The sequence below is a fragment of the Daphnia pulex genome, chromosome 10 (genome assembly GCF_021134715.1).
Source record: "Daphnia pulex isolate KAP4 chromosome 10, ASM2113471v1".
Classification (NCBI taxonomy): Eukaryota; Metazoa; Arthropoda; class Branchiopoda; order Diplostraca; family Daphniidae; genus Daphnia; species Daphnia pulex.
This window is the reverse complement of record NC_060026.1, coordinates 9395523-9422416: the sequence shown is the minus strand read 5'-3', so window position 1 is coordinate 9422416 and position 26894 is coordinate 9395523. Positions and strand designations below refer to the sequence as shown.

At 37.4% G+C, this 26894-nt stretch overlaps 11 protein-coding genes across 13 annotated transcripts; 6 read left to right on the top strand and 5 right to left on the bottom strand.

Moving 5' to 3' along the window:
* The first annotated feature begins 16 nt into the window (after positions 1-16).
* Positions 17-4182, top strand: LOC124204358 (casein kinase I). Of its 3 annotated transcripts, none has more exons than XM_046601408.1 (8): positions 17-724; positions 802-908; positions 1887-2112; positions 2176-2315; positions 2493-2571; positions 2788-2862; positions 2938-3141; positions 3208-4182. In XM_046601408.1, the coding sequence occupies exons 1-8, from the start codon at positions 605-607 to the stop codon at positions 3286-3288; spliced, it is 1032 nt and encodes a 343-aa protein (XP_046457364.1). In that variant the 5' UTR covers positions 17-604; the 3' UTR covers positions 3289-4182. The 3 variants fall into 3 exon arrangements, with proteins under 3 accessions (XP_046457364.1, XP_046457361.1, XP_046457363.1); XM_046601407.1 differs by having other exon boundaries at positions 50-724; positions 2779-2862; XM_046601405.1 differs by having other exon boundaries at positions 49-724; positions 1887-2315.
* LOC124204361 (ADP-ribose pyrophosphatase, mitochondrial-like) lies at positions 3939-5785 on the bottom strand. The gene is made up of 8 exons (XM_046601411.1): positions 5663-5785; positions 5499-5589; positions 5319-5434; positions 5149-5253; positions 5023-5073; positions 4792-4942; positions 4583-4726; positions 3939-4520 (listed from the first exon to the last, which is right to left on the bottom strand). Exons 2-8 carry the CDS (start codon positions 5565-5567, stop codon positions 4293-4295), a joined length of 864 nt encoding a protein of 287 aa, XP_046457367.1. The 5' UTR covers positions 5568-5589; positions 5663-5785; the 3' UTR covers positions 3939-4292.
* Positions 5786-5897: 112 nt separating this feature from the next.
* On the bottom strand, positions 5898-7582 carry LOC124204366 (ADP-ribosylation factor-like protein 3). The gene is made up of 6 exons (XM_046601416.1): positions 7503-7582; positions 7024-7284; positions 6811-6901; positions 6527-6639; positions 6404-6436; positions 5898-6147 (listed from the first exon to the last, which is right to left on the bottom strand). The coding sequence occupies exons 1-6, from the start codon at positions 7503-7505 to the stop codon at positions 6106-6108; spliced, it is 543 nt and encodes a 180-aa protein (XP_046457372.1). The 5' UTR covers positions 7506-7582; the 3' UTR covers positions 5898-6105.
* Positions 7583-7989: 407 nt separating this feature from the next.
* On the top strand, positions 7990-10448 carry LOC124204357 (epsilon-sarcoglycan-like). The gene is made up of 9 exons (XM_046601404.1): positions 7990-8105; positions 8173-8323; positions 8422-8555; positions 8707-8785; positions 8855-9056; positions 9114-9288; positions 9343-9485; positions 9554-9695; positions 9765-10448. The coding sequence occupies exons 2-9, from the start codon at positions 8182-8184 to the stop codon at positions 10125-10127; spliced, it is 1380 nt and encodes a 459-aa protein (XP_046457360.1). The 5' UTR covers positions 7990-8105; positions 8173-8181; the 3' UTR covers positions 10128-10448.
* Positions 10220-10831, bottom strand: LOC124204368 (small integral membrane protein 8-like). Its single transcript, XM_046601418.1, has 3 exons — positions 10634-10831; positions 10522-10562; positions 10220-10458 (listed from the first exon to the last, which is right to left on the bottom strand). The coding sequence occupies exons 1-3, from the start codon at positions 10707-10709 to the stop codon at positions 10303-10305; spliced, it is 273 nt and encodes a 90-aa protein (XP_046457374.1). The 5' UTR covers positions 10710-10831; the 3' UTR covers positions 10220-10302.
* Positions 10832-11641: 810 nt separating this feature from the next.
* LOC124204365 lies at positions 11642-12742 on the top strand. The gene is made up of 3 exons (XM_046601415.1): positions 11642-12230; positions 12302-12416; positions 12504-12742. The coding sequence occupies exons 1-3, from the start codon at positions 11848-11850 to the stop codon at positions 12588-12590; spliced, it is 585 nt and encodes a 194-aa protein (XP_046457371.1). The 5' UTR covers positions 11642-11847; the 3' UTR covers positions 12591-12742.
* On the bottom strand, positions 12581-15014 carry LOC124204354 (uncharacterized protein CG5098-like). Its single transcript, XM_046601402.1, has 6 exons — positions 14657-15014; positions 14333-14581; positions 13708-14260; positions 13413-13634; positions 12993-13352; positions 12581-12926 (listed from the first exon to the last, which is right to left on the bottom strand). The coding sequence occupies exons 2-6, from the start codon at positions 14551-14553 to the stop codon at positions 12762-12764; spliced, it is 1521 nt and encodes a 506-aa protein (XP_046457358.1). The 5' UTR covers positions 14554-14581; positions 14657-15014; the 3' UTR covers positions 12581-12761.
* Positions 15015-15347: 333 nt separating this feature from the next.
* LOC124204360 (Golgi to ER traffic protein 4 homolog) lies at positions 15348-16821 on the top strand. Its single transcript, XM_046601410.1, has 7 exons — positions 15348-15507; positions 15583-15905; positions 15965-16118; positions 16184-16309; positions 16376-16472; positions 16536-16587; positions 16651-16821. Exons 1-7 carry the CDS (start codon positions 15389-15391, stop codon positions 16743-16745), a joined length of 966 nt encoding a protein of 321 aa, XP_046457366.1. The 5' UTR covers positions 15348-15388; the 3' UTR covers positions 16746-16821.
* LOC124204356 (serine hydroxymethyltransferase-like) lies at positions 16801-18920 on the bottom strand. Its single transcript, XM_046601403.1, has 7 exons — positions 18750-18920; positions 18434-18684; positions 18198-18373; positions 17945-18127; positions 17512-17885; positions 17256-17430; positions 16801-17168 (listed from the first exon to the last, which is right to left on the bottom strand). The coding sequence occupies exons 2-7, from the start codon at positions 18649-18651 to the stop codon at positions 16888-16890; spliced, it is 1407 nt and encodes a 468-aa protein (XP_046457359.1). The 5' UTR covers positions 18652-18684; positions 18750-18920; the 3' UTR covers positions 16801-16887.
* A 242-nt stretch (positions 18921-19162) lies between these two features.
* Positions 19163-21129, top strand: LOC124204359 (inorganic pyrophosphatase-like). The gene is made up of 9 exons (XM_046601409.1): positions 19163-19389; positions 19782-19897; positions 19965-20084; positions 20143-20293; positions 20352-20414; positions 20477-20527; positions 20588-20750; positions 20820-20929; positions 20991-21129. The coding sequence occupies exons 1-9, from the start codon at positions 19167-19169 to the stop codon at positions 21023-21025; spliced, it is 1032 nt and encodes a 343-aa protein (XP_046457365.1). The 5' UTR covers positions 19163-19166; the 3' UTR covers positions 21026-21129.
* A 2929-nt stretch (positions 21130-24058) lies between these two features.
* Positions 24059-25408, top strand: LOC124204362. Its single transcript, XM_046601412.1, has 4 exons — positions 24059-24355; positions 24448-24544; positions 24727-24919; positions 25123-25408. Exons 1-4 carry the CDS (start codon positions 24074-24076, stop codon positions 25241-25243), a joined length of 693 nt encoding a protein of 230 aa, XP_046457368.1. The 5' UTR covers positions 24059-24073; the 3' UTR covers positions 25244-25408.
* The last annotated feature ends 1486 nt before the right edge of the window (positions 25409-26894 follow it).

Sequence of the window (26894 nt, the reverse complement as noted above, 5' to 3'; positions counted from 1 at the left end):
AAGAGTGCGCCACTAGTGCGTGGTGTGCAGCGCCAAAAGACAACGGTGCTTTAGAATGGGACTGGTGCGAGAGAGCGGAGGTGCTGGTAACTCTGGTCTGGTGCCTCTCTTTTTGTGCGTGGTTCTCGCTCGGAGAAGTTAACTTGAAAACTGTGATAGTTTTAAGAGAAGCTTGTGTACGAGTAGCTGCAGTTAGTGTTCTTCAGTTAGAATCTATCAACTTAATAACAAGTGCGCAATTCCTGGTGTAAATCATAAGTAAAAGAAAAGGAGGCCAGGTCGTTGTTGCACTGCAGCGCCCACAGCTGGTTTTCCAGCCAGTTCTGTTCCCTTCCCCCCCTTCTCGGTGGAGCCGCGGCTCGACGACACAACAAAATGGCTGCTGATTCACATTGTTAGATTTGTGCTCTGATCCACCGTATCGGGTGTGAGGCGAAATTTCCACCTTTTTGTGAACGATTAACTTGGTTCTCTTGCCTTCGTCTCCACCTTTTCTCATTCTTTTCTTTTTTTGACCCAAGTTTTGAGTTTTTGATTTGCTGATTGGAGTTCTATATAAATTTGTATCTGTCGCTTGCATTGTTGCGATAACTCTGGTTATAAAATGTCGAGCCTAGTGAGGCCTCCCGAATTCGTGATTGCACAGAAATACCGTCTTGTCAGAAAAATTGGCAGCGGTTCTTTTGGTGACATTTATCTTGCAATCAATATTGCAACTGGGGAGGTAAAAATTTATTTTCTTTGTGGCATCTCATAACTTTTTTTTTTTTTAAATTCCTTATTTTCTTCTCTAATTTACAGGAGGTTGCAGTGAAGTTGGAACCCATGAAAGCCAGACATCCTCAGCTGTTGTATGAGAGTAAACTGTATAAAGTTTTGCAAGGTGGCCTCGGGATTCCACACATCAGGTAATAACTATTATTATGTATTTTAGTTTAGGCGGAGCATCTATGTGTAAGACTTTCATGCATCAAGTGTTTTTATTCTTTAAATCTACGGTTCCAATCTATGGTTTTCTCCAGAAAGTGAAATCCTTGTTAGCATGTGCTTTCTTTCTGGCAATGTCAAGCCTGTGGTTGAGCAAGTGTGCCACACAATGCCCACACAACCATATATGGTTTTGACCTCAATAGTTTGCGCCCTAGTTTCAAATCCCAAACTCAATTAATTAACCTTCATCATTGTTTCTTTGGTTTAGTGTAGATTTAACCAATGCAAGTTTCTATTCTCCCTGAATTTTAGTTGGTGAAGTATTGTGAAGTTTGTGTGTCAGTCGTCTATCCCCACCTTCCTTTGTCATTGTAGCTTGAACATAGTCAAGCCATAGACGGTTTACGTCGATTGTAGGTTTCTCTAGCCCCTCGGGGCTATTGTATGATCAGTCGTGGTTTCATCCGTCTCTTTTCAGCAATTATTATTTACTTCGGCTGGTGTTAGAGTCGTAGTCACTTTCGAAAGTTTTTGGTGAGAGCAAGAAAGGAGGGGAGGAGCGAAAGAAGCGACAGCCAGCCATTTGGATAAACAGACTAAAATATGCTTTCGAGATTCGAAACGTGGAATTGTGTAGACTCTTACCTTCTTCCGTAACTTTCCCTATGTTCGTGACAGCCATTTCGTTCGATAGTATCGTGCCCTACCGCTCTCTCCCGGATTTTCTTCTAGTTCCATACCGTAACATATTATTAACTAAGTGTGAGGTTTGCTTGGATCAGGGATTTAACTTTACCGTGAAAGCCCATCAGTGTCCCGCCATGTTTAATAATGTGGTTTTAAAAGAAATCCTTTGTTAGGTATCAATGTTGGAAATACAGGGTTTAGGATTGCGTGATGTTACTCCAATTTGCAACGGATTTTCCTTTCATATTAATCGTTTTGTGTTCTTTCAGATGGTACGGCCAAGAGCGAGATTACAATGTTTTGGTGATGGATCTTCTCGGTCCATCTTTAGAGGATTTGTTTAATTTCTGCTCACGCCGTTTCACCATGAAAACGGTGTTGATGCTGGCAGATCAGATGATTGGTCGGATCGAATATGTCCACTCGAAAAATTTCATTCATCGCGATATCAAACCCGATAACTTCCTTATGGGCATTGGTCGTCATTGTAACAAGGTATGTTCCTCATGTGAATTAAAACGTTACATACACATTTGTAATCTTCGATTTCTTTTGCAGTTATTCCTGATAGATTACGGTCTGGCCAAGAAGTATCGTGACTCACGTACTCGCCTCCACATCTCGTACCGAGAGGACAAAAACCTGACCGGAACTGCTCGCTATGCTTCCATAAATGCCCATTTAGGCATCGAACAAAGGTATCATATTTTTGCGCCTCATACACTTTATCAAGAGACCAATATTCAGTGTTAACGGCGGAGTTCTTATCTTGGACTATTGTTTCTCCATTGTTGACTTTGTGTAATTAGAGAATGCAAATTGTGATTGCGGAACAATACTCTGACCTATGCGCTTTCATTTATCTATTATTTCAGCCGGCGTGATGATATGGAGTCCATGGGCTATGTCTTAATGTACTTCAATCGTGGTAGTCTACCCTGGCAGGGGCTCAAGGTATCCGATTTAATTGCTTAGTTGTTGTCGGACTGGCATTGTCCGTTAATCAAAATGAGTTATAACTTGAATTTGGCTATTGAAATGTATAGCAATCCTAAATAATTTCATTATGTTTATCACTCTGAAGTAATTAGTTGGCTTGAACTGAATGAACCTTATTGAGTGATTCTCACTGACCTTACAATTGTTCGTTTTAATTTCCATGTGGGTAAGGCGGCCACCAAGAAACAAAAATATGAGAAAATTAGCGAGAAGAAAATGTCAACTCCAGTTGAAGTCCTTTGCAAGGTAATTTTTTAATCGCATTTGCTACAATGAATCAATTGATGTCAATATTAATTTTTTTGTTTTATTGTCGTATAGGGTTTCCCAGCGGAATTCGCCATGTACTTGAATTATTGTCGTGGCTTGCGCTTCGAAGAGCAACCCGATTATATGTATTTGAGGCAGTTGTTCCGAATTTTATTCCGCACGCTAAATCATCAGTACGACTACACCTTTGATTGGACCATGCTTAAACAAAAGGCAGCGGCTTCGGCTGCAGTCATAGGAGGCAGCTCATCACAGGTACTAGAAATCAGATTTCGGCTTAGTCGATTCGCTTGAATGCAACTTTGTAATTCTTCGATGCAGGCAATGCAACCCCTTCCAGCTCCAGCAGACGATCGCGAACTGCGTGAGGTACGTGAGCGAGAGGTTGCCGCTCGCAAGTGACTGGCTGGCAGCGGGGGGCGGGGTACGGTCGATAGGGAGGCGGAACCCAAGGCGCCCAAAGCCGCCAGAACTCAGGAGGCTTGCGACAACGATCCGGGAGAATCGCCTGCCGACACCCGTCCGCCAGTGATGACCAACACCCCCACCGACAAGCGCGTACTGCGCTCGGCCTCCCGCAGAGGGAAATGATAGCGTTCACATTGTCTGTTGATTTGTTCGAGTGAATTTGCAACAACCACCACAAAAGAAACACATAACAAAACCACCTTAAAACATATTTTTTTTTGTGTCGCGATTTACATTAGGTTTAAGATTTCAGTAAAAGAAACCAAACCAAACCTTGTGGTTTTCAAGCAGCGATTGTATCTTTTTCTTGTAATTGTCCTCGAGTGAATTCCCTGTTTCCTGTAATTCATTTTTTTTTTTAAACTGCTAGATTTTTTTTTTTTTTATTTTGTTAAACTCGCTATATCATCAACATCCATCTACCAGCAACACAAACTGTTCAATTTTACATAGGTGTTGGCGGAAACCAATGTAGTGTTTATCGATACCCCTTTATTATTATTTTTCATCCTAAAGAAAAAGTGATTCATTTCTTTTGGTAACGTTTGCACTTCTGTTTCGATAATCATTCTTTTGGGTTCACGTCGGAAAATTCGGTTAGAACCAATTGTCACCATCAATTCTCTCGAATTCCTCTTGTGGTCTTGATCACTTCTATTATTACCCTACCGTACTTTCACTCCTTTGTTTCTATTGGAAACAAAGTTGTTCGCTCGGTTCGATGAAAACTAATGCTGCTGTCACCTCTACTTTTTGGTTATGTTTCCTCCGTAAAGCAATCCGTTCTTACTTCGACTTGGGGGCAGAATACACTTTTTTGAAAATAAACTTCGCGTTGACCAACAACTTTCTTACCAAGTTCCAAGTTTATTTTATCGCAAGTGCGGGTTATTCAATAGGAAAAACAACAACTATTGAATATTATACACCATTACATATCACCAGTGGGCTTGATGGCGATTAGCAACAGCTTCTATCAAATCAATGTGACTAGCGAAAAGATTCAATGATGATGTTATCTCTATCCATGCTACATTTTTCGCATCACTCCCAGCTTTCAAATGCCAATGATCGACCTCTTGAAATTCAGCATGGCAATTTATTGCCGAAGTCTCGATCCATGCATTGTCTGTATTTCTGGAGTCATCAACGTAACCTTGATAAATCTTAAAAATCATATTATGATATTAAACACTGATTTTAACTTGTTAGTTAAGTTTTTTTTTACCAATAGCCCTTGATCAAACATTTCCTTGACTAGTTTCATGATATCTTCTAGTTCGTTTTGTTCTAAATTTTCACTATCCATAGCTTCTTCTAAAAATTCTCTCTGAGCAGCATGAGCAGGATCTTCTCCAGCATCAACCATGCCCTATTTTACAATTCAGTCAGTGAAACAAAAAAATGTTATGCTCTATTATTAAAAAAAAGACTCACGCCTGGAATAGCCCATTCATCCCCCTTACGCCGTTGGATACCGACAAACTGAAGGATAGGTTTTTTGGTATCTTCATTCAAAATCTTTTGGCCATTTGCTTGGTCTCTCAACCAGCGCGTTAGAATAAAATCAGCAGCATGATTTGGACCCCTGAATACAAAAAAAACGTGAATGATGACGTAATCAGCACGAAAAACGAGAAAAAAATGGAATATAATGAAAATACGTACCAGCGACCCAAAACACCTCTTCCTTTCAGTCCAGTTCTGCCAACTGGATTACTGTTGTAACATATAATTTAAAATATATTATAATTAATAATTTTATAATGAACTAAAGAAATTTAAATATGTTACAGTGGATATCCATTTGCGATCTGGTAGTCTCCCATGTAGCTGACTCTATTTCTAACTACATATTCATCATGTTCTACCTCATTAAATTTAGGAGAAAATTGTTCACTGCATTAATTTGTAGGAACAGTTATGATCAGTACAAAAGAATTGTAAAGCCCACAGTTAAAGACCTTATTTCTAAATCAGCCCAAGGTTGTCCATTTAATGATTTTGATGTATATGCAGGTGGATCGTAATCTGGCCATGAAACAGACCATTTGACTTTATCAATAGGAACGATGAGTCGCTAATTGGAAGAATATAGAAGAATAACTTCAGACAATAATTTTTTAAAAAATAATTTGTTTCACCTTTTGATCTGAACGAGGGTATATTTCACCTCTACATTTAGAGTGTATTTTATTGCTCCAAGTCGTCATTTTTGATGCAATAGAAACAAATCTTGACAACAGTACCATTATAGAAAAATAGTTAGGCCAAAGCGAAGTGCAAACCACTGCAAATTATTTTTTACCCGAGTATAAACGTCGAGATGATTTCCTGCGAACGTTATTTCTTGTTATTTAAACGTCGTCAAGACAACACTTTTTTCTGTTTACCATCATATTGAGCGATTATTCCTATGTTGCAAACTTGCTTGAATTTAGAACAAAGAATCATGCAAATCCAGAATTTTTTATTTTTGCAATGAAAAAAAGCAGGCATAAAAAAATTCCAGATTTTTATATGAGTAAATGAAATAGGTCTTTCTTTCAAAGTTTATTTTTAAAAAGATTCGCTCATAAAGCGGACTGCGGACAGACAGTGGCAGAACAATTTTTACGAAAGTAAACATTGAGACGGGCGGGGTTCAAATTTCGATTATCGTTGGAAGGTGAACATTGAAGGGCAAATAATAACATTCATTAACATAACTGATTGGAAAATTCATCAATCTCTAACGAAAAGACAATGCAATCATTTTTTCTTAATCGTTTGGCATATCCAGTTCATTCCATCCTGTATTAAAAGAATTTTGGATAAATAAGATAAAGAAAACTATCACGAGGACGCGTGCTATTTTTATTTTATTTTCAAACTATTACGAATTACGAAGGAAAAAAAAGATCAAATATGATGTTGCTACTTTTATCTAATCTACTAAATAACAAACCGAACGCATAACTAGATAGTGCATTCCGCGTACGGATAGTGCGTGAGTGAAAAAGTTAACGATTTGGAAATATGTATGTGTCTTTAGCAAATTCCTACCTACCTGAACGCCTTCACCAGAACAAGCGCAGCAGGCCTGTATGTAAGTACAACGAAAAATAAATTAAATTTCTGCTGATTTTCATTACAAGAATGACCTTTAAGCCTTTCTGATTTGTTATATTACCTGGATCTGCCATCCTCTGTCCTTAATTGTCTGGAGAGCCAAGCCCAAAGCTAATTCCGAAGGCGTCGCGGCACCCAATAAATCTTGTTTGTTAGCGAACACTAACAAGGGGACTAAAAACAATTGAGATTACATCGTGATTAAAAAAAAAAAGCTGAAACAGCTGAAACATAAACACATATTAAATTTATACATTCTAAGCTAAAAGTTTGATATTGTAGGCCTACAACTAGATTAATCAACTAACTAATGAATCTAGCGTTACTACGAATTTTAATGTTTACCTCCTTCTAGTTTTTCTTCATTAAGAAGTTCAGACAATTCCTCGGCAGTTTCATCGAAGCGCTTTCTATCGGAACTGTCTATCACATAGATCTGTGTAAAGACAACATAAATTGAATAACATAGCTCAAACTTTATAATAGGCCTAGTTAAACATCTTTTTAATTTTCGAATTTAAAATGATTTGTCGAACGACATAAATGCAATAGGCCTACCAGCACGTCAGTATTTTCAAAGTAATTTCGCCAATATGGCCGAATTTTTCTTTGTCCACCAATATCCCAAACGTTGAGCTTAAACCCCGATGATTGGACGGATTTTATGTTAAATCCTTGAGTAGGCGTAATGTGGGTTACGTCCTCGTTGGCCAGATGCTTCAAAAGGGTTGTTTTACCAGCATTATCAAGTCCTAGCAGCAATATTCGTAGTTCTTGTTCGGAAGAAGCGCGCAACTTTCGCAGCAAAGCCAACAAACCCTTTGGATGACAATAATTACAGTATAAGAAGAAAAATTCCTGTGTTATGTGAAGAGCAAGTTTCAAGGCAGGTCAGGCTTCCATAACAATTCATTTTGTTTTTCTATCACTGACTTCTTGCAAAAGCTTTTAAGGCAATCAACAGCAAGTCAGCAACTCAAATTTATGACAGTTCTAAATAAGAAGTTGAATGTTTATCCAGAGGGAAAAATACTTACCATTGAAAAAGCCAAATAGTTCTACAACAGTTTTTTAAGCCGACATTTGTACTTCTCACATAAATGAATGTTATGAATCCTATGACCTGGTAACCATGGAAATGGTCTCCTTTTTTATTACTATTCAAAAAATGAGACAATTGTGTCGTGCTACCCTATATTACACGTTAACGTCGTATTTGAAAATTGGATATTTTCCAAATTGATTGGATAAATTATATCATTCTGTATAGCTATGAAATAAAATTTATAAAGAAATTAGTTTTCTTAAATAATTTCTTTCTTCAATCAGAGCTCTGCTTCAATCCTCACACATATTCTAAAACGCAATATTACACGTATAAAACTATAAATTTCAGTAAAATCGTTAACTTTACTATGTTATAGATTCTAAATATTATTAAAATCATGACAGGAAAATTTATCCGTCGACTTGGGTCTATGGATGATCGGAGTCACGACTCACGAACGGCCGCGGGAACGGCCTATTTCTTATTTGTTCCTGTTCGGAAAAATCGCCTGTCAAGCCTGATTAAGTGTTTAGATCAGCACCGCCATATTTAGCATTGGCTTTTTAGTGTAAAACAACAACAACAAAACACTGTAAATGAGAAGTGAATTTTCTTAGTTGACAAAAATCAAAGAATATTTTTATCCATTGTTTTTGCAGTGTAGGAAAATGCATATTGCACTCTCCACCTCCCTTTTTTTAGTTTTCTTTTCGAAATATTGCTATGCTCAATACCAAGTTCAAACGGACGAGGTATTTGTGATTCAGTTGTCACCTTCGTTATTCAATTTATCAGACGTGGAGTCTTCAGGTAGCAAATGTTCTGTAGAATTGAAGTTAAATATAATACACTAGAAAATAAGATATTTCCTTTTGAACAATTTCATAACTTTTTTTCATTTTTTACAGATGAATACTTCTCCTATTCAGCTTCTCTGCACGGTTTGCCTGACCTACCAAAATGGATAAACCTTGTATTTAATCAAAATTTAAAACTTGGTTTTCTATATGGGACACCACCAAATAATTTAGCATCTCTAAAGGTAATTATTTTAATTTTTACCATACACTATAACGGATACACTTAAGACTTAACTTTACATATTTATGACTCATTTGAATTGATGATACACATTGTGTTTTTTAATGCTTTCACTTACCAAATACTTAAAATTTTTCAAATTTCATTCACAGTTAGATGTTGTTGCATTCAATCTGTTAACTTTTGAAACATCGGCAAAAGAAATTGTTATTGAAATATTTCCTAAAGAAGGTTTGTGGTGTTCTCATATAGAATCCTTTTGAGGAAACAAATTCACCGTTCAAAAATCATGTGTTACAGAACCTGCCACTTGTCAGATAAAACTAAAAATTCACAATCTAAACCTTGATGATCTGATGGATGAGCAAAAGCAAATGAAACTATTGGATATTTTTCGGAAAATACTATGGCCAGCAAGTTCGTTAGATCTTCATTTTGTGGAACTTTACTCAGCTTTAGCTGTTGGCGGGAGACGACCTGCGCGCCAGCAAGATGGAGAAGGGTATTTAATAGCAATCAACAAATGTAACAATTTTCTTCAAAAGTGTTTATGTTACAGAGTGTTTTTGACCTTGGGAAGTAACGCCGAATTTTCCGAAGTACTCCGTGAATTAGAACGTGAAGTCAGTCCTTTATGGCCACTTCGCCAATGTCCTCGTGACTTTAAAAAGACTTCATCAGAACGTTACTTTCGATCCAAAGGATTCTTGGTGGATTGGTGCTCTTTTAAATTGGTACGATTTTAGCGTTTGCCACTGGAAAGCCAATAAGTAATAAGTTTTTAATAGGTTCCCCAAAATAATTCGCTACTGATGCTCAGTTCCGTTGCTCCACCCACCGTCGATACCAAAACTGAACGTATCATCCATAAGTCAAGTCAAATACTCTATGAAGAAATACCTCCATCTGACATCTGGAGCGCACCTGCCAAGTATATTTTGTGAAATTGCTATTAATTTTGGTGGCGTAAAGTTGTAATTCGTTGAATTTATGAATTAGATGGGAGATTCCCGTACGTAGCTACACCGAGGAAGGTGTTGTTGCTGTGTTCATTCCGCTGGTGTTACTACTAATATTGGCTGCCCTCCTGACTGCCATTCTAGGCGTTCACCCAGAAGGAGCAGAGACTGAAGAAGGCCAGGTATTTTGTTCCTTTAAATTACTGCTCAATCGATAAAAAACTTTATACTGTATTGTTGTTTTAATGCAGCTCTACGAAGCCGCGTTTGAGGAGTTACCATTTCTTAAATCTAAACAAGAAACCGGGACGCTAAAACCTACGGGACAAATCAGCAACGAAATTTCTACGAAACTAATACGCGATTCAAGAACCCCTTCGCTGGGCCGAGTAAAACGAAACCCACTCTATGATTCTGTAATAGGCGAATCAGCTACCCGTGGCTCTAGTCCTTTTCTGATGTCTTCGAATTCATCGGCTATGCCAACTCCCGTTTCAACGCTCTCACGCCCCACCTTCCCAACACCACGTTCAACAACTCTACTCTCCGATAGGTCTTCTACTTTAGGTCGGCGTGAGCCTCCCCCATACAACTGTGGGACAATTAACAAATAGTTTAACTTTTTACCTTAAAATTTTTTCTGTGTGGTACAACAGTTAATCTAGTCAAAATAGCTTATGTTAATCACTGGATAATGTGGAATCTCTGAGGAATTATCAAATTTATTTATTACTTAAATTATCAACTTAGCTTGTTTCGTCTGCTACACAGTATGGAACCAAATTTTATCTAGTCCCATCTTGACTTTTTTGTATGCAGCTGTTTGGATCCATCTTCTCGGACAGCAACATAGTAACCCATGTTTTCATATTTTGTCTTCATATATGTCAAATATCCAGTGCAACCAGCTATAGCTAATAGACCTAGCACCATGATGACTTTGTTCTTTAATTTAGATAGAATTCATTATTAATAAATGTTGAATCCAAACCAGTTGTTTGCACTTACTGGTTTCACATAGAGTTCAAAATTGAGCGCTCTAAATACTCCTGAATAAGAAAAGATGACGCGTTAGGTTGGCTGTAATAAGTAAACGCTTCAAATTTAATGTCGTTACAACCTGTAGTTTTCACAGATCGCAAACCATCTCCAGCTACTCTAGGAATTGCGGCTGACGGTTTCTTTTCATTATCCATTGCTATGTCTTATTATGGAATCAATTAACTAAATCATAATCATTTAGTTCAATCTAAATTACTCAACTTAGTGTTTACTTGATTTACAACTTCTGAAAAGAATAACCAATGCTGTAGTTGCCATTTCAACGTATTTATTTTTGCGTTTTCAAATTAGTAACCTGAATTCTAATTTTCAATTTAATCGTTAATTAACCAAAATAAAAAATTTTTGTTGTAAAAAATCTGCATTTAAAAAAATCATATTTTGAGAACCGTTTAAAATGATTTAATCTGTTTAAATTCTGAAAAGTAAAATTACAAACACAGAATGGCAATGGTGTAGCGAACTCAAACTTAGGAACTGTAGTTGTCATTACCATGGACTACTTAAGCTAGAGGACGGGTCTCTCGTCCTATCCCGCCGTGTTATAGCTTGTCGGGTGGATTTTTAATCATAATTTTTGAAGAAGGGTCAATCGATAGAGATTTAAAAAGCTATTCTAAGTCTCCAAAGCTCCTTTCTTGTGAAGATATTAAAAAAAAAGATATTTGCGCTTAAATTTTGAGGGGAACGGGATAGGTGCTCGTTGGTTGTCTCCACCTAGCGCTAAGAATTCTAAACTCTTCCATGGTTTTTAGAAAGAAAAAAACAGAATCCAGAGAATCACCAGAGAATCACAGATAGCAGACGCACCTAATCATACCAAACCAAACCAAAACCAGAGAATCACAGAGTGGTCAACCAACAATCACCGCTAGGCGGCGACAACCAACGAGCACCTCCGTCAATTTCTAATTAGAATATCATCGAAATTAAATATTTGCCGCATAGGGATAATTTAATAAACTATAGCTCATTTCTAAAGCTCTATTGATTTCAGTAACAAAAAAAAAATGGTAGCCGACATAGGAATTGACGAAGAGACCCGTCCTCTAGCTTAAGTAGTCCATGTCATTACCCATTTAAATGTCAAAGCTGAAAGTGTAACCGTGCACCGTGGTGTAACTTTTCATCCTAAATTTAAGCCTACAGGCTTTTATTTCGAAGCGCTAGTTTAATTTATGTGTTGAAATATTGAAGTAGGCTGTGGTGTAGATCACACATCCAACTTGTGCTCAAATCAACATTCTGAAATTCGCTGGCGAGGATAAAATAATGACTTTTTATTTAGATAAAGTAGAGAATTTTTTGGCTGGAGCTTCAATAAACTATGATCATTCAGGATATGAAGCAACAACAACAATGTTCTCTGCTGCTGACCAGTCATCAACTAGTGGGTCAAAAATCAGCCATGTAACTCTTACAAATTCTGACCCATTGTTTTCATCCCTTCGTGAATGGCTTGATTGTCGGTCACAATGTTTGCCTGATGAGGAAGTACTTAATGAATCAAATGGTCTAGTTGATGCTGGGCTGCAATTTGTTGAGATGGCAGCAAGTGCATTAGAAACAGTGGTTCAAAACAAAGAAGATTTGAGACACTGCTTCAAAGTACCTCTCACTGCAAATGTCTTACCTCTACATTATAATCAACATAAGTATGCAGCTTTTTGAAATAACATAATTTTAGCAGAATAACTAATATTTTTTACTGACTGGATGCATAAAGGAATTTCATAGACATGGTCCAGTGTTTAGGTGAAGTAGGTAACAAATATGAAGATTACTCAATGATCACTACTGATAAAGTGGTTTCAAGTGTACATCAATTTATGGACAAACTGGTAATAATTGAAGCTTCAGTAAAGCTTTCAGTAATATAAAAATAGCAATCCATTTGTTTAACCAGGAATATTTTTTACCACCCTTAGGAAAGTGCAGAGAAAAAGGTTGTGGAGGTGCAAAAAATTTCCATTATTACAGCTGCAGATATTGAAGAAGTCAGAAATAAATTTTAGACAAAATTACGACATGTTTATTGAAACTGTACAATATTGAGAGGTGAAATTGACAGTGACAATATTTTTGAAAATTTTTCTTGTCTCTGTGTACATTTCTCCATTCCTGTAATTTGGGAAGTAATGAAAAAAAAAAAGCTTGTTCAGAAAAACAATACTTTTCTTATTAAACTAAGTAACATCGACTTGGTCAAGATGAGTTGGACACAGCGCCATAAACGTTTCTTCTTGCAGTAGCCACCCATGAGTAACGGCGCAAGGGAAATGCGTCCTCAGCCCACATCCTCTACTGCGACAGAAAATGTGTCCACCTCTCTTTTTGCAATATTCACAAATCTTTTAATCCAAAAGAAAAAGGGTTATTAATATGAACTTCATAAATTTAAATTTGCTAATTATTACCACTTGTTGCGAGTCTGAAACAGCTTCATCAAGACCGACGAGTCGAGGAGGTACCAAACAAACGCCAGGAGCCCAAATAAGACAGCTTTCGTGGAACCATACTTCTACTTTCTCATCGGTTGGATCAAGAGGGAAAATCCCAACAGGGATTTCAGATGTAACCCTTGCAGATGATTCTTCACCTGATGGCATCGTTTGGACTGTTATTTCATCTTTTACGAGGCTTTTCTTTTTAGGCGATTTCTTTGTTTTCTTCAAATTTGTACGAACGGAAGAATCGGGTTCAGCAACAGTTCCAGAGTCACAATGGCTAAGAGAATCAGGATTCCGTTTAGAAAACCAAATTGGTTCAGCAGGGACCTATAATTTCAAATTATTATATAATGACAGTAGATAATTGAAACCTTTTAAAAATCTTGCCTGACTAATGTAGTAAGGGCCATAGAGATCGCCTAAGCATTGTGTGTGGGTGAACAGTTGACAAAACACACAAACCCATGTCGCATCGCGATTGTGTGTGTCGTATCTATCTGATAACGTACTTGTAAACCCAACTTTCGCAACTTTATTGCGATGTTCTTCGTCAATGTATTGAGCTGCTTTGGTCAGTTTGGTTGATGCTTTACCGTCGTTTTCGTCCTCCTAAGGCCGATTGATTACATTAGTATATGAATGAAGAACGAAATTTTAAATATTTATATAGATATGGCCTTACTTTAACATGGCCATTCACGATTTTTACAACATTAGGAACATTCCAAGATCCTTCAACATGTATATAAGGGCAACGTTGTTCAACGGTTTTATTTTTTTTAAGTTCTTGGTCAGTAGATTTGAGTTTTTTATCTTTTCCTTTGTTGCTAAGAGATTGTTTGATTTTTGTCCCTCCAAGCCGGGGATCTATTTGGAAATCATCATCATCTTTGGCAAAAGATTTTTTTTTTACATTTTTTCTTTTCTTCAAAGATTTTTTCCCTTGCTGGGTGGCATTCTTCTTTTTCCCTTTAGGCTCAGCATTGACAACCATTTGAGTTGGAGTCTCTTTCTTCACTTCTTGGTCAATAGGGGAAACATCCTGAAATAACTCCTTTTTCACAAAAGATTCATCAACAGCACTTGGTTGACCAACTGGTTGACAAGGTTCTGCAAATGTAGGTTCTTTCACATTTTTTAGTGGAGAAACTTTAGCAGGACTTCGCTTCCTTTTTCCTCCAGCAGAAGAATTCTCCATTAAATCCACAACAGATTTGGCTAAATTTTGAACATCTCTAAATGAAAGAACAAAGCAAACATTAATATGCAATACAGACCAAAATAATGTGCATGCAACTTGTGTTTACCCGTCTAGACTACCAAGTCTTCTATGAATGGCATCAGTTTCTGTTGTTCCAGTGAATCCATTTACCTTTTCACTAGGTTTAGAAAGATCTAATACTTGGTTGTGTGGTTCTACTTCAATTCCTGTTGTGACCTTGGGCTGAATCTGCCTTTTATTGGGTGACACTACTGAAGCAACTTCAACTCCATGATTTAGAGGGTATGGTTTTTCTTTCACTCTCATCCTTGGCACAAAAAATCCTATTTAACAACTATAAATACGACAATGAAATGAAAATTATATGGCCGCCATTAGATGAAGAATATGGAAATAAATTAGCACGTACCAAATTGAATCATGGAGATGAAAGTGGTCCGCTAACACAATTTTTTAATTTATTGATTTTTCTACAACCAGTAGACAGAAACTTTAAAACAAATAAGTGTTTGAATTAGGTTTTTTTCCCCAATCACACTTAGAAAACACGCGATTTCTTCTTCTTTGAAGCAGCTATTCTAATGGACATGATGAGATGCTAAATTAAAAAAAAAAGCTTTTTCATATCTTGATAAATGAAGCGTGGTGACGAAATAAAAATTCAATTATTAAAAAAAGCCTTTGCTGTGATTTTAAAACTTTAATTTGTTGTAATTTAGTTTTTTTAAATATTTCTTACGAATATGGCTATGCTGCTTATATAGACAAATATAGACTGGTTTCAAACCACTCTGAACTTCAAGTCTGTCTCTCAACTGTGTCGACACCTTGATGTTCAACGCCATCTGATGGTGCCTAGTATGGTTTTATACAAAGTGCTTTGAAAACCTACAGATAGGTCAGATACATACGTTTGATATTGAAATGTGAAATTTTAAGTATCGAAAAAGTGAAGTTCATGTTCAATAATGTCATAATGTTAATTTTAGTCGTTACTTTGTATTAGAAACCCCAGAAACCATGTAAACGAAGTTTCTAAATTAAAGATTACACCTCAGGTGGCGTCTGTTGTCAGTATGTAGTTTCCTATCTAGTATATTTCTGGCTCCTAAACGAATAAACGAAAAATAATAAAACAAAGATGGCAGGCATCGTGCGTGCCGGGCCTGGCGCCGAAAGAGTATTACAAAAATTAAGGAAATCCATCGAAGATGGGAATTACTATGAGGCCCATCAAATGTATCGGACGCTGTATTTCAGGTTGAATTTCAATTAATTGAAAATTTTTGAAGACAAATATTTTGAATGCTCTTATCTCATTACTGCCGCATATAGGTACATGGGCCAAGAAAAATACGAAAGTCTACTCAAACTCTTGTATGACGGCTCAGTGTTATTGTTTCAACATCAACAACATTCAAGTGGGGCAGATTTGGCTAAGCTCTATGTGGAAGTGTTGCAAAAAGCAAAAATGAATGTCAGAAAGGATATCATCAATAACTTGGCTGACATGATGTCAAAAATACCTGCAGCTGCACCAGAAAGACAAGCTTTTCTTATGTCAGCACTGAGCTGGTCACAGAGTGAAAATCCAGAATCCAAGAAATTCGAAGGACATCCCCAGCTTCATCAAATGGTTGCAAATATTTATTGGAGAGGTAAATTATAGTCAACTGAAAACATAGAAAAGTAGCCTATTATCATTTTTGCATTGCAGAAACCAACTATCATATGGCTAGATATCACTTCATCAGATCAGATGATATGCAAAATTTGGGGTCCATGTTAGTTGAAATCCAAGTTGATCTTGGTTATCCATCTGAAATTGATCTATTTGTAACACAGGCAGTTCTGCAAATTCTTTGTATAAGGTATAATCATCGATTTCATTTTTTTTACTAACATTTTAAATTCTAACCATTATTTATTTATGTAGGAACCTTTCTTTTGCAAATTCTCTTTTTGATAATTACTTGGAGTGTCACCCTCTACTGGAAAATGAGCCACCTTTCAAGTATCCTTTGCTTAACTTCACATGGATGTTGTTGCTTACTATCCAAAGGTATGGTTTTAACTTTTAGGAGGACTATTTTGGCCATTTATTTACCTCTTGTTTATGCTGATATAGCACTAAGATATCATCCTATGCAATACTTTGTGAGTATTACCAACCGAGCCTTAAACGCGATCCTTCCTACAAAGATTATCTCGACAGAATCGGACAGGTAATACAAATTAGAATATCTCCAATAATATTTTATATTCTAATGTGGTGCATCACAATGTAGATTTATTTTGGGTTGCCTCCTCCCAGAGGGATGCCCAACCAAGGGATGTTTGGTAATAAGGCAATTTATATGTCTGATTCATTTCATTTAACAAATTATATTTTCTTATTATTAGGAAATCTTATTCAGTCACTGATAGGAAGTTTGGATGACTCTGATTCTGAAGATAATACTGCAAGGTCAAATCTTCATGCTTCAGACCTGGATTGAGGTTCTATGTTGTTATTACAATGTCAAGTGTTGTCGGATATTTGAGGGATAATAATTACAGAATATGTAATGTTTATTTATTTCTGATGCCCAACAAAGAGATAGAACAAAAAGTGAAGTAAATATGCTTTGCAAAGCTTAATTAAAATTCATAACCAGGCATAGGGAAATTAAGCGCAAAAGATTCAACTTCAGTTCTCAGTTGCACGACCTTGGTACTCACATTTGAATCTTCAACCAAAACACGCTTAAAATCAACAAGTTTAGGACCAGAAATTGCGGATACTTCCAAAGCTAATTGCAACCCCTTATTAATAAATTCAACCACCTGCTTGATATCTGCTTCAAGAAGCCCACGAGTTGTAAGTGCAGGTGTTCCCAGGCGAATTCCACTCGGGTTTAAAGCACTTTTATCGCCAGGAACTGTTAGGGAAAAATATAATTCTTAACATCGATTGTTCGAAAAGTCCTACTAACAAATTCACTACGTACACGGCACAAAGAACTTACCCGTATTTTTGTTGCAAGCAATTCCAATTTCCTCCAAAATTTTCTCACCCTTAGAACCAGTCAGTCCGACACTACGCAAATCAACCAAAATCAAATGGTTGTCTGTACCGTCAGTAACAATCTTATAGCCATGCTCCTGCAGTCCCCGGCAAAGTTCTTGCGCATTTTTTACTACCTACCGAAAACAAAGAGAATGTTTCGAATAACTATGAAAGAGGGATTTTTTTTTTTTTTTAATTTTCAACAATGAAAATACCTGTTCTTGATAGGATTTAAACTCTTCCGTTTTAGCATGCTTCATAGCAATGGCAATGGCAGCAATCGCATGATTATGCGGCCCACCTTGGAGACCAGGGAAAACAGCTTGATTGATACGATTTTCAAAATCGTAAGAAACGCCAGGAGCACTGGTTGGACCTCGCCGGAAAAATATTACTCCAGCTCTTGGTCCACGGAGCGTTTTGTGAGTTGTCGTTGTTACAATATCACAATACGGGAATGGCGAAGGGGCTACACCTGCAGCCACCAGACCACTTACATGAGCCATGTCAGCCATCAAATAGGCACCGACGTCATCAGCAATTGCACGAAATTTGGCGTAATCCAAATTACGCGAGTAACAACTGATTCCTAAAATACGAAACATTTTCAAATTGCGTACTGGAATAGGAAAAGTAATAATTAATTACCAGCAATGATCAGTTTAGGCTTAAATAACCTAGCAGTGACAGCTAGCTGCTCATAGTCTATTAAACCTGTTTTAGGGTTAGATTTATAAGGCATTGATTCAAAAAAGATTGAGGTGGCAGATATCTTTTTGGTTGCAGTAAAAAAACCATGTGTGAGATGCCCACCATCAGGTAGATCCAAACCTAATAAAAAAAAATTTTCAAGTTAAATTCTTTGCAAATCACACAATTACTAAAGTGTGATATGATATACCCATAATGCGACCATGAGGCTCTACAATTCCAGTGTAGACAGCAAAATTGGCAGGTGATCCAGAATAAGGCTGAACATTAACACCCCACTGAGCTGCATCCAGGCCATAGGCTTCCAAGCACCTTTTTTGGCACATAATTTCAATCTGGTCAATGAATTCATTGCCACCATAATATCTGTAGAGGGTTCAAAAAATGAAAACAAATAAGTTACAGATTTAGGGATGAACAAATCACCTTGTTCCTGGCAATCCCTCTGAATATTTGTTATGTAAACAGCTACTAAGTGCTTGCAAGACTGCTTTGGATGTAAAATTTTCTGAGGCAATCATTTCAAGGCCTTTGCTCTGGCGATTTTTTTCTTTGATGATTAATTCAAAGATTTCTGGATCAGCAACATCCAGAGTCTCATTTAACTTCTTGACCATTTCTTCTTTGTTAACACTTTGGCTCATTTTGGTTTTTCTCAACTAAGGTTTCCTGAATGCCTGTAATACAAAATAATCTAATTATTAAAGGATTTTATACAGATAGTAAACATAATAATATTTACGATAGAGAGGAAAGAAACGATTTAGTCGCAATATTTGATTGTTAGAAAAGGTGTTTTAAAAATTTGAATGAAGACTGCTATTCGCGACGATCTCCGGGCTTAAAAAGAATGAATTCGTGTTGTGACTCGAGATTTATATGAGCCGGGGAAGCAGACTAGCCTTGCCTTACGTCGTCACATGTTATTATTTTATTTGAGATGAGATCCCTCTAGCGACCGAGTAGGGCAGATGTTAGTAAAAACTTGAATTTAAATTTAAATAAGGTTTTATTATTTTTATTTTTAACGTTGACAGTTATTCTTTATCACAAAACAACTAAAATATTTGTTCGTTACTTTTTTAAGTAGATTTGAGCCTCAATATAAATTAGATAAACAAGACGATGATAAGAAACAAGAAGCAACGCTGCATTTTGCATGGCGGACGAAAAAAGAATGTTATCAACGTTCAACCGGCTTACTCTTGTTGCACGTCATCTGAGTCCGAACGGACTGAGTCGTTCACCAGCAGCTTTAATTAGCACACGTAGGTGCCAATCGTCATTTGCTACACAAAATCTAACTTCAAATCATCGTCGAAATATGTATCGTATCGAAGAAAGAGGAGCTCCCAACACCTTGGAACACCGAGTGTATTTCCGTGAGTTTGCATATATATTATTATCTAACATTACTTTCTCGTGTATCTCGGTCAAGATAGCCTATTTAAGTGATTGGAACTTTCTAGAATTTTTCATAAATGATCTACACATTACATTTTAGAATTATATTAATGTGAGAATTTGTTCAAAGCTTAAGCTTGAGTAAATGTTTACATGAATATTCATTTATTAGATTTTTAATTTATTTAAAATAATGTTGATGTGTACTTGGGTTCACATGGTTCACATTGACCATATCTTGGCCTGTAACCCAAATACCCTTGTTTGTGTTTGAAATCCAAGAGGTTGGGTAGTCATGACAACAGTCCTAAGAGCTAGATTGCATGTCAGGTATAATTGAAAGTGTATACAACATCCTATTGCTTATTAGGAAATGAATTTGGACCCATCTCCCCTTTCCATGACATTCCTCTATTTGCCAATCATGAACAGAAGGTTTTCAACATGGTAGTGGAAGTACCACGCTGGACAAATGCTAAAATGGAGGTAAACTTGGTTTTCCCCTGTCATATTTCAAATAGCTTACCTTATCAATTTGTTGCATCCATATCAGATATGTAAGGAAGAGCCTCTTAATCCAATTAAACAAGATGTAAAGAAAGGAAAATTAAGGTTTGTTGCCAACTGTTTCCCCCATCATGGCTACATCTGGAACTATGGAGCACTCCCTCAGGTATGCCACATCTGTAATACTGTAATTAAGGCTAGAAAATAATGAGAATTGTGTTTAGACTTGGGAAAATCCAAATATTGTGGATGAAAGAACTGGATGCAAGGGAGACAATGATCCTATTGACGTCTGCGAAATTGGACACAGGGTTGCTAAACGAGGAGACGTCATTCAAGTCAAAGTTTTGGGAACTATTGCATTGATTGATGAAGGTACGCGACTTTTACGTTATTGTCAGCTTATTTAATTTTATTCTTTTAACGGGTACAGGTGAAACGGATTGGAAGGTCATGGCAATTGACGTTAATGATCCTTTGGCTTCTCAGCTGAACAGTAAGCCGAGAAAATTATTTAACACACTTAAGGATTCAATTTTTAAATGTATGTTTTTGTAGACATCGAAGACGTTGAGAAACATATGCCTGGTTTTATGAACGCCACTGTTGGTACTATTGAATAATTTTCCTACGATTTACAACCATGGGCTGATCGCTATTATTATTTAGAGTGGTTCCGTATTTACAAGATCCCTGACGGAAAACCCCCTAACGAGTTTGCGTTCAATGGAGAGGCTAAGCCGCGTGAATTTGCTTTAGAAGTGATTGAAGAGACTCACGAACATTGGAAGAAGATGGTTGCCGGTCAAGTTGACTGTCATGGGGTTAATAGGTAAGAACGCTTAATTGAAAAATCAATTGATTTTCTTTTGCCAATGAATTTTTTTTTTTATTTTTGCAGTACCTGCGTAAGTGCCGAGGGTGCTCCGTGCAAAGTTTCTATTTCCGAAGCACAGGAAATTGTTAAGAAGTGTCCGGAACTGTCAGATGGACCCATTATCGAAAACGAAGGTATACTCAAATGGCGTAATTGTTTTCTAAGCATGTGGAAATAACATTTTATTTTTTGTAGTGGACAAATGGCATTATTCCCACCTGCAAAAGTAGGAAATCCCCGCACCAACACTAACTGGGAAAAGATAATCTGCTTATAAGGTTTAGTGATCCCGTTGCAGATATCGATAATATATTCCAAGTTATTTGAGACCATATAGAATTTTCCATTTCATTGCAGTTTCCTTTCTTCTTCTTCTTTTTTTTTTTTTTGCAAATAGGGAATGCAATTAATTTTGTCTTCGAAAGACATTATGTTATAACAAAAGCTGGAGATTTGAAAAGATTGATTTCTTTCTGAGATCAGTTTTCCACGAAAAGGGAACACAAAGCTTGACGGTGAGGACAAGGAAATTGTCGATTCTATCGATAGGCGTTCTTAACTTTTGTCATAAATGGGGTTCATTCACTTGCAAAATGACCCTGGAAACCATTAAGATGTTTTTCCCTGTTAACATTGCCTGTAAAGGGCTGTCTTGTTTTCGTGTGGGTAGGGGGCAGGTTTGGGACAGGTGCTTCGAGGATTCAGAGGGTGAAGAAGAGGGGAGCGATTATTAGTCATCGACAAAGAAAAAGTCCAAAGTTTTTCAAAAATCTTGTAGAATTTTTTTTGTTTTGGAAGGAGAGCCAAGTCAACAAGGTTTTTTTTAAAATAGCTAAAGGCGATAGTTTTGACCCCGTTTTCTCATCTTGTCTGAATGTTTAAGGGTAAAAAGGTAATCACAAATTTCCCGTTATTTCTTATTTTTACTCCCCCTCACTGTTTCTGCCTATTTCAATTTTAAATCGTTTTTTGACCACATGTTCCTAGACTAGACTGCTTCACAATTTCTATTATTATTCAGAATTGTCTTGTGCGTGAGTTATTTTCAAGTAAAAACAAAAGCAATAATTAGAAATCAAAACCGCAAGTTTGATTAAGACTTTGATAACACGAGACTGAAGGCTAGAAATTCTGTTAAACCGGACGATCTTATTCTCCTTTGCTTTACTGTGTTGCAGACTTGCAGTCTGCAAAATTAATTGAGGAATGTAGGTTAATAATAAAAGCCCCCCCCCCCCCCCCCAAAAAAAAAAATTTAATCTGGGCTTAGAGGAAGTTGATGAATAAATTCATAGAACGTGTTTATATTTGGTTGGCAATCGCATAATGATGGATTGCATAATATCTAGCTGCAAGAGGTGGAAGTTTTTTTTATTCTGAGCGGATTTGCCAACAGGTACTTTTGCTATATACATTGTAAGAAATAAAACAGCACGCGACACGGTTTGATAATCACGACTTGTTTCAAATTCAAATGTGAAATAGACGAAATGAACCATTTTACCATGGTCGTCCATAGGGGCAATTCTTAAATAAATTCGTGTTTTAAAATGCTGCCGGTGTTGCTCTCCGTTTTTGTGCGTGAAATTTGGCAACAGTTATTCGAGCAGAGTCCGGTTATACCGAGCTCTTCTTATCTTTCAACCATCACACTTGCCTAATAAGTCCAACATGATTTTTAAAAAAACATTAGTTTTGCCGAGTCGGTGCTAACGCGTTTATGACTAATTTGGTCATGTTTTATCTCACTGTTAACTGATGATTTTCCCCGCAACCTGATTCTATTTGCTGGCAGGCGGGTATTTCTAACGGGAAAGAATTCTTCTGATAACTACCGAATTTCCCAAAAATGAATTGTGTCGTGCTACTCAAAAGTGTCCCAACATGTTATATAGTCCTCCTGTCAAAAATCAAGAATAGGGCTACACGCTTCATCAGTTTTAATTCAGATTACGTATACGCAGCTGTTGCGTATTTGGCACCGTTTGATAAACCTACTATATTTTTATTCGTCCTGCATAAAATTATTAGTTTTCAACGACAACAGTTAGACGGAAACGGCATTTTCGCAAAAAATAAATTAATTATGCTGATGGATGGTTATGTCCGTGAGCTATATGCTGGCCATGAATTGAGTCATCGGAAAACCAGTCGGAGGTTTTTTTCCCCCCGGAACACGCAGGTACCGTCGCACCCCGCTAAGAGAACTAGCCGACCCGTTGCCCTATAAAAACGGCACAAAGAAAGGAGAAAGAAAAAAAGAAATTGCACAACGAGAGAATTGGAGTCAATAACCTTGAAAATATGCAAACACGCACGTTTTTCCTAACCGCTATTTCCCATCGGCACACATAAAGGAAATAATAACGATAAACAAAAGAAAAGAAAAGCTATAGCTTGATAAAGAAAAAGACAATGGAAGACACGTAGAACAACGTTCATATCATGACAGTCAAATTCGATGAAATATCTTTGAAATAGATTATATAAAACATGAAAATTGATTACATTTTGTGATCTCTTTTGGACAGAAAAGATTTCATCACACATTCAATTTATGCAGGTCACAGCATTGTGAGTGCATATAGGCTATCTTCAATATTCCGACGTTGACTTTTGAAAAGTCTTCCGGATTTCACAAGGGAAAACAAAAAATAAACACTTTTTCTATCGTTCGTTTCCTGGTGGTTTTGATATGCGCAGATGATCGTCGTCATGCTCTGAAAGCCCATTTGATATCGAAATCCGTTAGGTTATTTATCTGTTAACGTTGCCTCGTGAACCGGTACACGAACGAAATTTATGATAGATTCCTATACACTCAAGCTCGATTGATGTTTAAAAAAAAACAAAAAGTCGATTTAGCTACTATAGTTTAACATGTGATGGGGGAATACTACAACAAAGAGCAACCCCGCTGCTACAATAGAGTTGACCTAGAAAGAAAAGAAAACCGAAACAAAAAATTACCCAGTGACCAGTTGGATGATAACCCACGCGTTTAGAAAACTCGCAAGATTTCCAAGCTACACATCCTGGTCCTGGTGTGTGCAGCAGCTAACACATATAGTAGGCCTTACTCTATTTTCACTCTATACTTTCCATTTTGTGTGTTTTTATTTTCTCTTTCGTCTGATGTACGTATAGAGAAAAGGAGAGGAGGCAGGCAGGCAGGCAGTCAGGCGGGCGTATACGGATATGACGAAATGAATTTGTGATGGCCCCACGATTCTTCTGGAATGAAAAAACCGTGTTTCCCCATTGGATACGAGGGTAAAATGTCCGACTTGAAGAAGAGGCAGAATAAATGTGTTGGCCGACAACAGGAAGGGAAATCAGGTCAGCAGCGCATCGAGGTGAAAGCGACTTGGGCTGCGCCAGGCGCTCTGCGGTTGGCCGCCTACCTTTTAAAAAGAAAGAGCTCCAGCATTTGGCGATTTGGAAGCGAGCTAAGTGCGTCAGTCGTCTCCAAACTCGTCTGCCGGTCGCACACACGCCACTGGATTTCGTTCGTCAATTCAACTTTTTTTCAACAGCAATCAGACAGCAAACCCGCAATCGTTAGTTATTTTTTCTTATACGCTCTTTCCCAAGAAAAGAGTCGAAATTTATTCATTATTTTTTTGTTTTAATATATCTTTTCAATATTTAGATGAGAGGTTTCGGACTGTTGGCTATCATCTCCTGCGTTTGGATTCTCTTGGTCCTTCTCCTGTCAGTCGAGGCTGTACCGTTAGCTGGCAAAACAGGTACGATATAAAACGCATTTGAATTCATTCAGGTGAATCAATCTTGCGTCAAATTCGTGCCCATCATTATTTGAATATTTATCTTGTTGGGAGGAAAAGCATTTCGAACAGGCTCATTTATGGCACATATTTTATTACCGGTTTTGTTTTTCTTTTTCATTCTGGTGTGTTTCTACAAACAGGTGAAGATTCCGGCATGCCTACAGAGCCTGAGAAGATGGTTAACAAAACTACTTCCGTCTACGATTATGTCACTCCCGAGGTTATGTCGACTGTAGTCGGAGCTGCCTTGGGCGACCAAGACTGTCTCCGCTATTCGGCCTGCAAAGCCGGAAACTACGTAGCCGATGTTACCGGCAAGGAGATTGTTTTGATGTAAGACATTCATTTTTAAAAACAATACTTTTAATTATATTTGTATTTAAAAAAAAAAGGTTTTAGTCTATTCTTAGACTAGAATGCTTTTTTTAAAGATCCGGAACAATGAAAATTAGGGTCATCCACGTGTATACCTTCAAAAGAATTGTGTACTTAAATCTTTTTTCTTTCTTTTTTTGTCCATTGTTAATGCCCTACAGGGTTCTGGACCGTTGGGTTCCCAATAGCTGGCAAGGTACTTTGCGCGCCTTTAAGGAGGCAGCCACCTACAAGGATGACTGCAAGAAACAATTCCCCTGTTCCAACCCCCAGCAGGAATAGAGACACAGCGGGACGCGAGTCGTTTCCAGAAATTACAATTTTTTTTAACCCTAATTTAATGACCATAATTTTATTATTAACGGATGCCTTGTTTTATTTGTCGGAAGGTCGTTGATCGACCATTTCCATCAACAGAAAAATAAAAAGCTGTATTTTGTTCCCTTATTTGAAAACGAGTTGTCGTTGGAAAAGTTAATTATGCAGAAAACATTTTTTATGGTACTACACGTAATGATGTACATGTACACACGGTGCATTACTGGATAGGAGTGTACCATTATGGTGGTACCATGCCGTACCGCTGTTGGTTTGCGTGAAGGGCGTGAAAAATGTGTTGAGAAAATTGCGGCACATCATTGACGTCCCGAGGTGGTCGACCCCGTTTAGGTCTTGCGAACCTTGGTGGCAAAGAGCCGGTAATTCCGATGGCGATGTACAAAAAGGAATTCAAAACGGCGAATCCCATTATCAAGATGATACCCAAGAAAATGTTGAGCAATCGTCCCGGTTCAACGACACCGACTAGACGCGTCGGCTGCTGACGACTGGACCACAGTGACGTGCCGATTTGGACAGCAGGAGAAAGTCTCCCGGCCACTTCCGGCTGACTGGAGATTACATTTTCTACTAGTTCACGTTTAGATGATGCAACGGCCGTAAAAAGCACCAGCACCAAACACAGTTGACTTGACACTAAATGACTGGAACGCATCGTGTGAATGATGAGAATGTGAGATGTTGGCCTTCAGCTCTATGCCCATCGGTGACTTTATATTTATAGCAGGCGAAACTTGGCAACTAGGCCCATAATTACTTAATTAGGTAAGGCCTGTACGTCGAATAATATTCGCTGCGCCAATTATTTATAATTTTGATAAAAGAGAAGTGTTTAGCTCGCGAATATTCAATGGAAAATTGGATAACGGATCAACACTATTGGCGCTACTTGTAACCTTCATGTATAACAGTAGTTACGGGTGCATAAACGGCGGTATAACGTATATCAAGGTGAATGAAAGGTCGTTCATTCACCTCATTCTCTCCGGAGATTACAAAAAAAAAATTACTGCATATAATATACCTCGAATTACTCTTCCGCTGGTGCGTGTAAGAAAAAAAAAATCCCTGTGTTATGGATAATTGATATTGGATTTTTAAAAAATATGATTTCGAATAAGAATTTTTCGTGAGTGTACATTTTCTTTTGAAAAAAATCAGACAAAAAAAGTAGAAGGAAATATTAGATGCCAAGTCTGTGCTAGATGTACATACCACGACAAGATCTCCCGAAAGCGATGAAACAAATATTGAACAGGTTCTTGTTTCCTTATTTACGCTTGAACGACGACTTTACAGACTGCTGGATACTTCTCCCCCCCCCCTTTTTTTGCTGCGTCTTTTGATATGTTGTACGAAGAAAGTAGGTCAACTTGGGTCAATAGTTTTCTTGGCAAACCGGTTTGAATAGTTCAAGAGAATGTTGTACTGATCAAACAGCGTCGCACGCTTACAGGTTTATCAGTAGTTCGTCTGGAGAAACAAAAAATGAACGAGGTTTTTTAGGTAGGTGACATGAACCGAATGAAAAATAGAAATTTGTTTGTCACGTTATCCTTAACCCTTTTTTTTCTTTAAATTTCCATATGCGTCG

Excerpts from the sequence above, each read along its gene's own strand:
- LOC124204358 (XM_046601405.1), top strand. The coding sequence starts at position 605 with ATGTCGAGCCTAGTGAGGCCTCCCGAATTCGTGATTGCACAGAAATAC. Across the intron at positions 2,572-2,787 it reads TACCCTGGCAGGGGCTCAAG|GCGGCCACCAAGAAACAAAA; the intron begins GTATCCGATTTA and ends CATGTGGGTAAG. Across the intron at positions 2,863-2,937 it reads CAGTTGAAGTCCTTTGCAAG|GGTTTCCCAGCGGAATTCGC; the intron begins GTAATTTTTTAA and ends ATTGTCGTATAG.
- LOC124204361 (XM_046601411.1), bottom strand. The coding sequence starts at position 5,567 with ATGACGACTTGGAGCAATAAAATACACTCTAAATGTAGAGGTGAAATA. Across the intron at positions 4,943-5,022 it reads AGAGGTGTTTTGGGTCGCTG|GGGTCCAAATCATGCTGCTG; the intron begins GTACGTATTTTC and ends TTTTGTATTCAG. Across the intron at positions 4,521-4,582 it reads TGTTTGATCAAGGGCTATTG|ATTTATCAAGGTTACGTTGA; the intron begins GTAAAAAAAAAC and ends ATGATTTTTAAG.
- LOC124204366 (XM_046601416.1), bottom strand. Across the intron at positions 6,640-6,810 it reads TGAAGAAAAACTAGAAGGAG|TCCCCTTGTTAGTGTTCGCT; the intron begins GTAAACATTAAA and ends AATTGTTTTTAG. Across the intron at positions 6,437-6,526 it reads ACAGAGGATGGCAGATCCAG|GCCTGCTGCGCTTGTTCTGG; the intron begins GTAATATAACAA and ends ACTTACATACAG.
- LOC124204357 (XM_046601404.1), top strand. The coding sequence starts at position 8,182 with ATGCATATTGCACTCTCCACCTCCCTTTTTTTAGTTTTCTTTTCGAAA. Across the intron at positions 8,324-8,421 it reads ATCAGACGTGGAGTCTTCAG|ATGAATACTTCTCCTATTCA; the intron begins GTAGCAAATGTT and ends CATTTTTTACAG. Across the intron at positions 8,556-8,706 it reads ATAATTTAGCATCTCTAAAG|TTAGATGTTGTTGCATTCAA; the intron begins GTAATTATTTTA and ends TTTCATTCACAG.
- LOC124204368 (XM_046601418.1), bottom strand. The coding sequence starts at position 10,709 with ATGGATAATGAAAAGAAACCGTCAGCCGCAATTCCTAGAGTAGCTGGA. Across the intron at positions 10,563-10,633 it reads GCGATCTGTGAAAACTACAG|GAGTATTTAGAGCGCTCAAT; the intron begins GTTGTAACGACA and ends TTTCTTATTCAG. Across the intron at positions 10,459-10,521 it reads TTGAACTCTATGTGAAACCA|AACAAAGTCATCATGGTGCT; the intron begins GTAAGTGCAAAC and ends TCTAAATTAAAG.
- LOC124204365 (XM_046601415.1), top strand. The coding sequence starts at position 11,848 with ATGACTTTTTATTTAGATAAAGTAGAGAATTTTTTGGCTGGAGCTTCA. Across the intron at positions 12,231-12,301 it reads CTACATTATAATCAACATAA|GAATTTCATAGACATGGTCC; the intron begins GTATGCAGCTTT and ends GGATGCATAAAG. Across the intron at positions 12,417-12,503 it reads ATCAATTTATGGACAAACTG|GAAAGTGCAGAGAAAAAGGT; the intron begins GTAATAATTGAA and ends TACCACCCTTAG.
- LOC124204354 (XM_046601402.1), bottom strand. The coding sequence starts at position 14,553 with ATGAGAGTGAAAGAAAAACCATACCCTCTAAATCATGGAGTTGAAGTT. Across the intron at positions 13,635-13,707 it reads TCGTGAATGGCCATGTTAAA|GAGGACGAAAACGACGGTAA; the intron begins GTAAGGCCATAT and ends AATCGGCCTTAG. Across the intron at positions 12,927-12,992 it reads TTTCAGACTCGCAACAAGTG|ATTTGTGAATATTGCAAAAA; the intron begins GTAATAATTAGC and ends TTGGATTAAAAG.
- LOC124204360 (XM_046601410.1), top strand. The coding sequence starts at position 15,389 with ATGGCAGGCATCGTGCGTGCCGGGCCTGGCGCCGAAAGAGTATTACAA. Across the intron at positions 15,508-15,582 it reads TATCGGACGCTGTATTTCAG|GTACATGGGCCAAGAAAAAT; the intron begins GTTGAATTTCAA and ends TGCCGCATATAG. Across the intron at positions 15,906-15,964 it reads TGCAAATATTTATTGGAGAG|AAACCAACTATCATATGGCT; the intron begins GTAAATTATAGT and ends TTTGCATTGCAG.
- LOC124204356 (XM_046601403.1), bottom strand. The coding sequence starts at position 18,651 with ATGAGCCAAAGTGTTAACAAAGAAGAAATGGTCAAGAAGTTAAATGAG. Across the intron at positions 18,374-18,433 it reads GAGGGATTGCCAGGAACAAG|ATATTATGGTGGCAATGAAT; the intron begins GTGATTTGTTCA and ends AACCCTCTACAG. Across the intron at positions 17,169-17,255 it reads TGCTTGCAACAAAAATACGG|TTCCTGGCGATAAAAGTGCT; the intron begins GTAAGTTCTTTG and ends TTTCCCTAACAG.
- LOC124204359 (XM_046601409.1), top strand. The coding sequence starts at position 19,167 with ATGGCGGACGAAAAAAGAATGTTATCAACGTTCAACCGGCTTACTCTT. Across the intron at positions 20,528-20,587 it reads TTTTATGAACGCCACTGTTG|AGTGGTTCCGTATTTACAAG; the intron begins GTACTATTGAAT and ends ATTATTATTTAG. Across the intron at positions 20,751-20,819 it reads GACTGTCATGGGGTTAATAG|TACCTGCGTAAGTGCCGAGG; the intron begins GTAAGAACGCTT and ends TTATTTTTGCAG.
- LOC124204362 (XM_046601412.1), top strand. The coding sequence starts at position 24,074 with ATGTCCGACTTGAAGAAGAGGCAGAATAAATGTGTTGGCCGACAACAG. Across the intron at positions 24,356-24,447 it reads CAGACAGCAAACCCGCAATC|ATGAGAGGTTTCGGACTGTT; the intron begins GTTAGTTATTTT and ends TTCAATATTTAG. Across the intron at positions 24,545-24,726 it reads ACCGTTAGCTGGCAAAACAG|GTGAAGATTCCGGCATGCCT; the intron begins GTACGATATAAA and ends TTCTACAAACAG.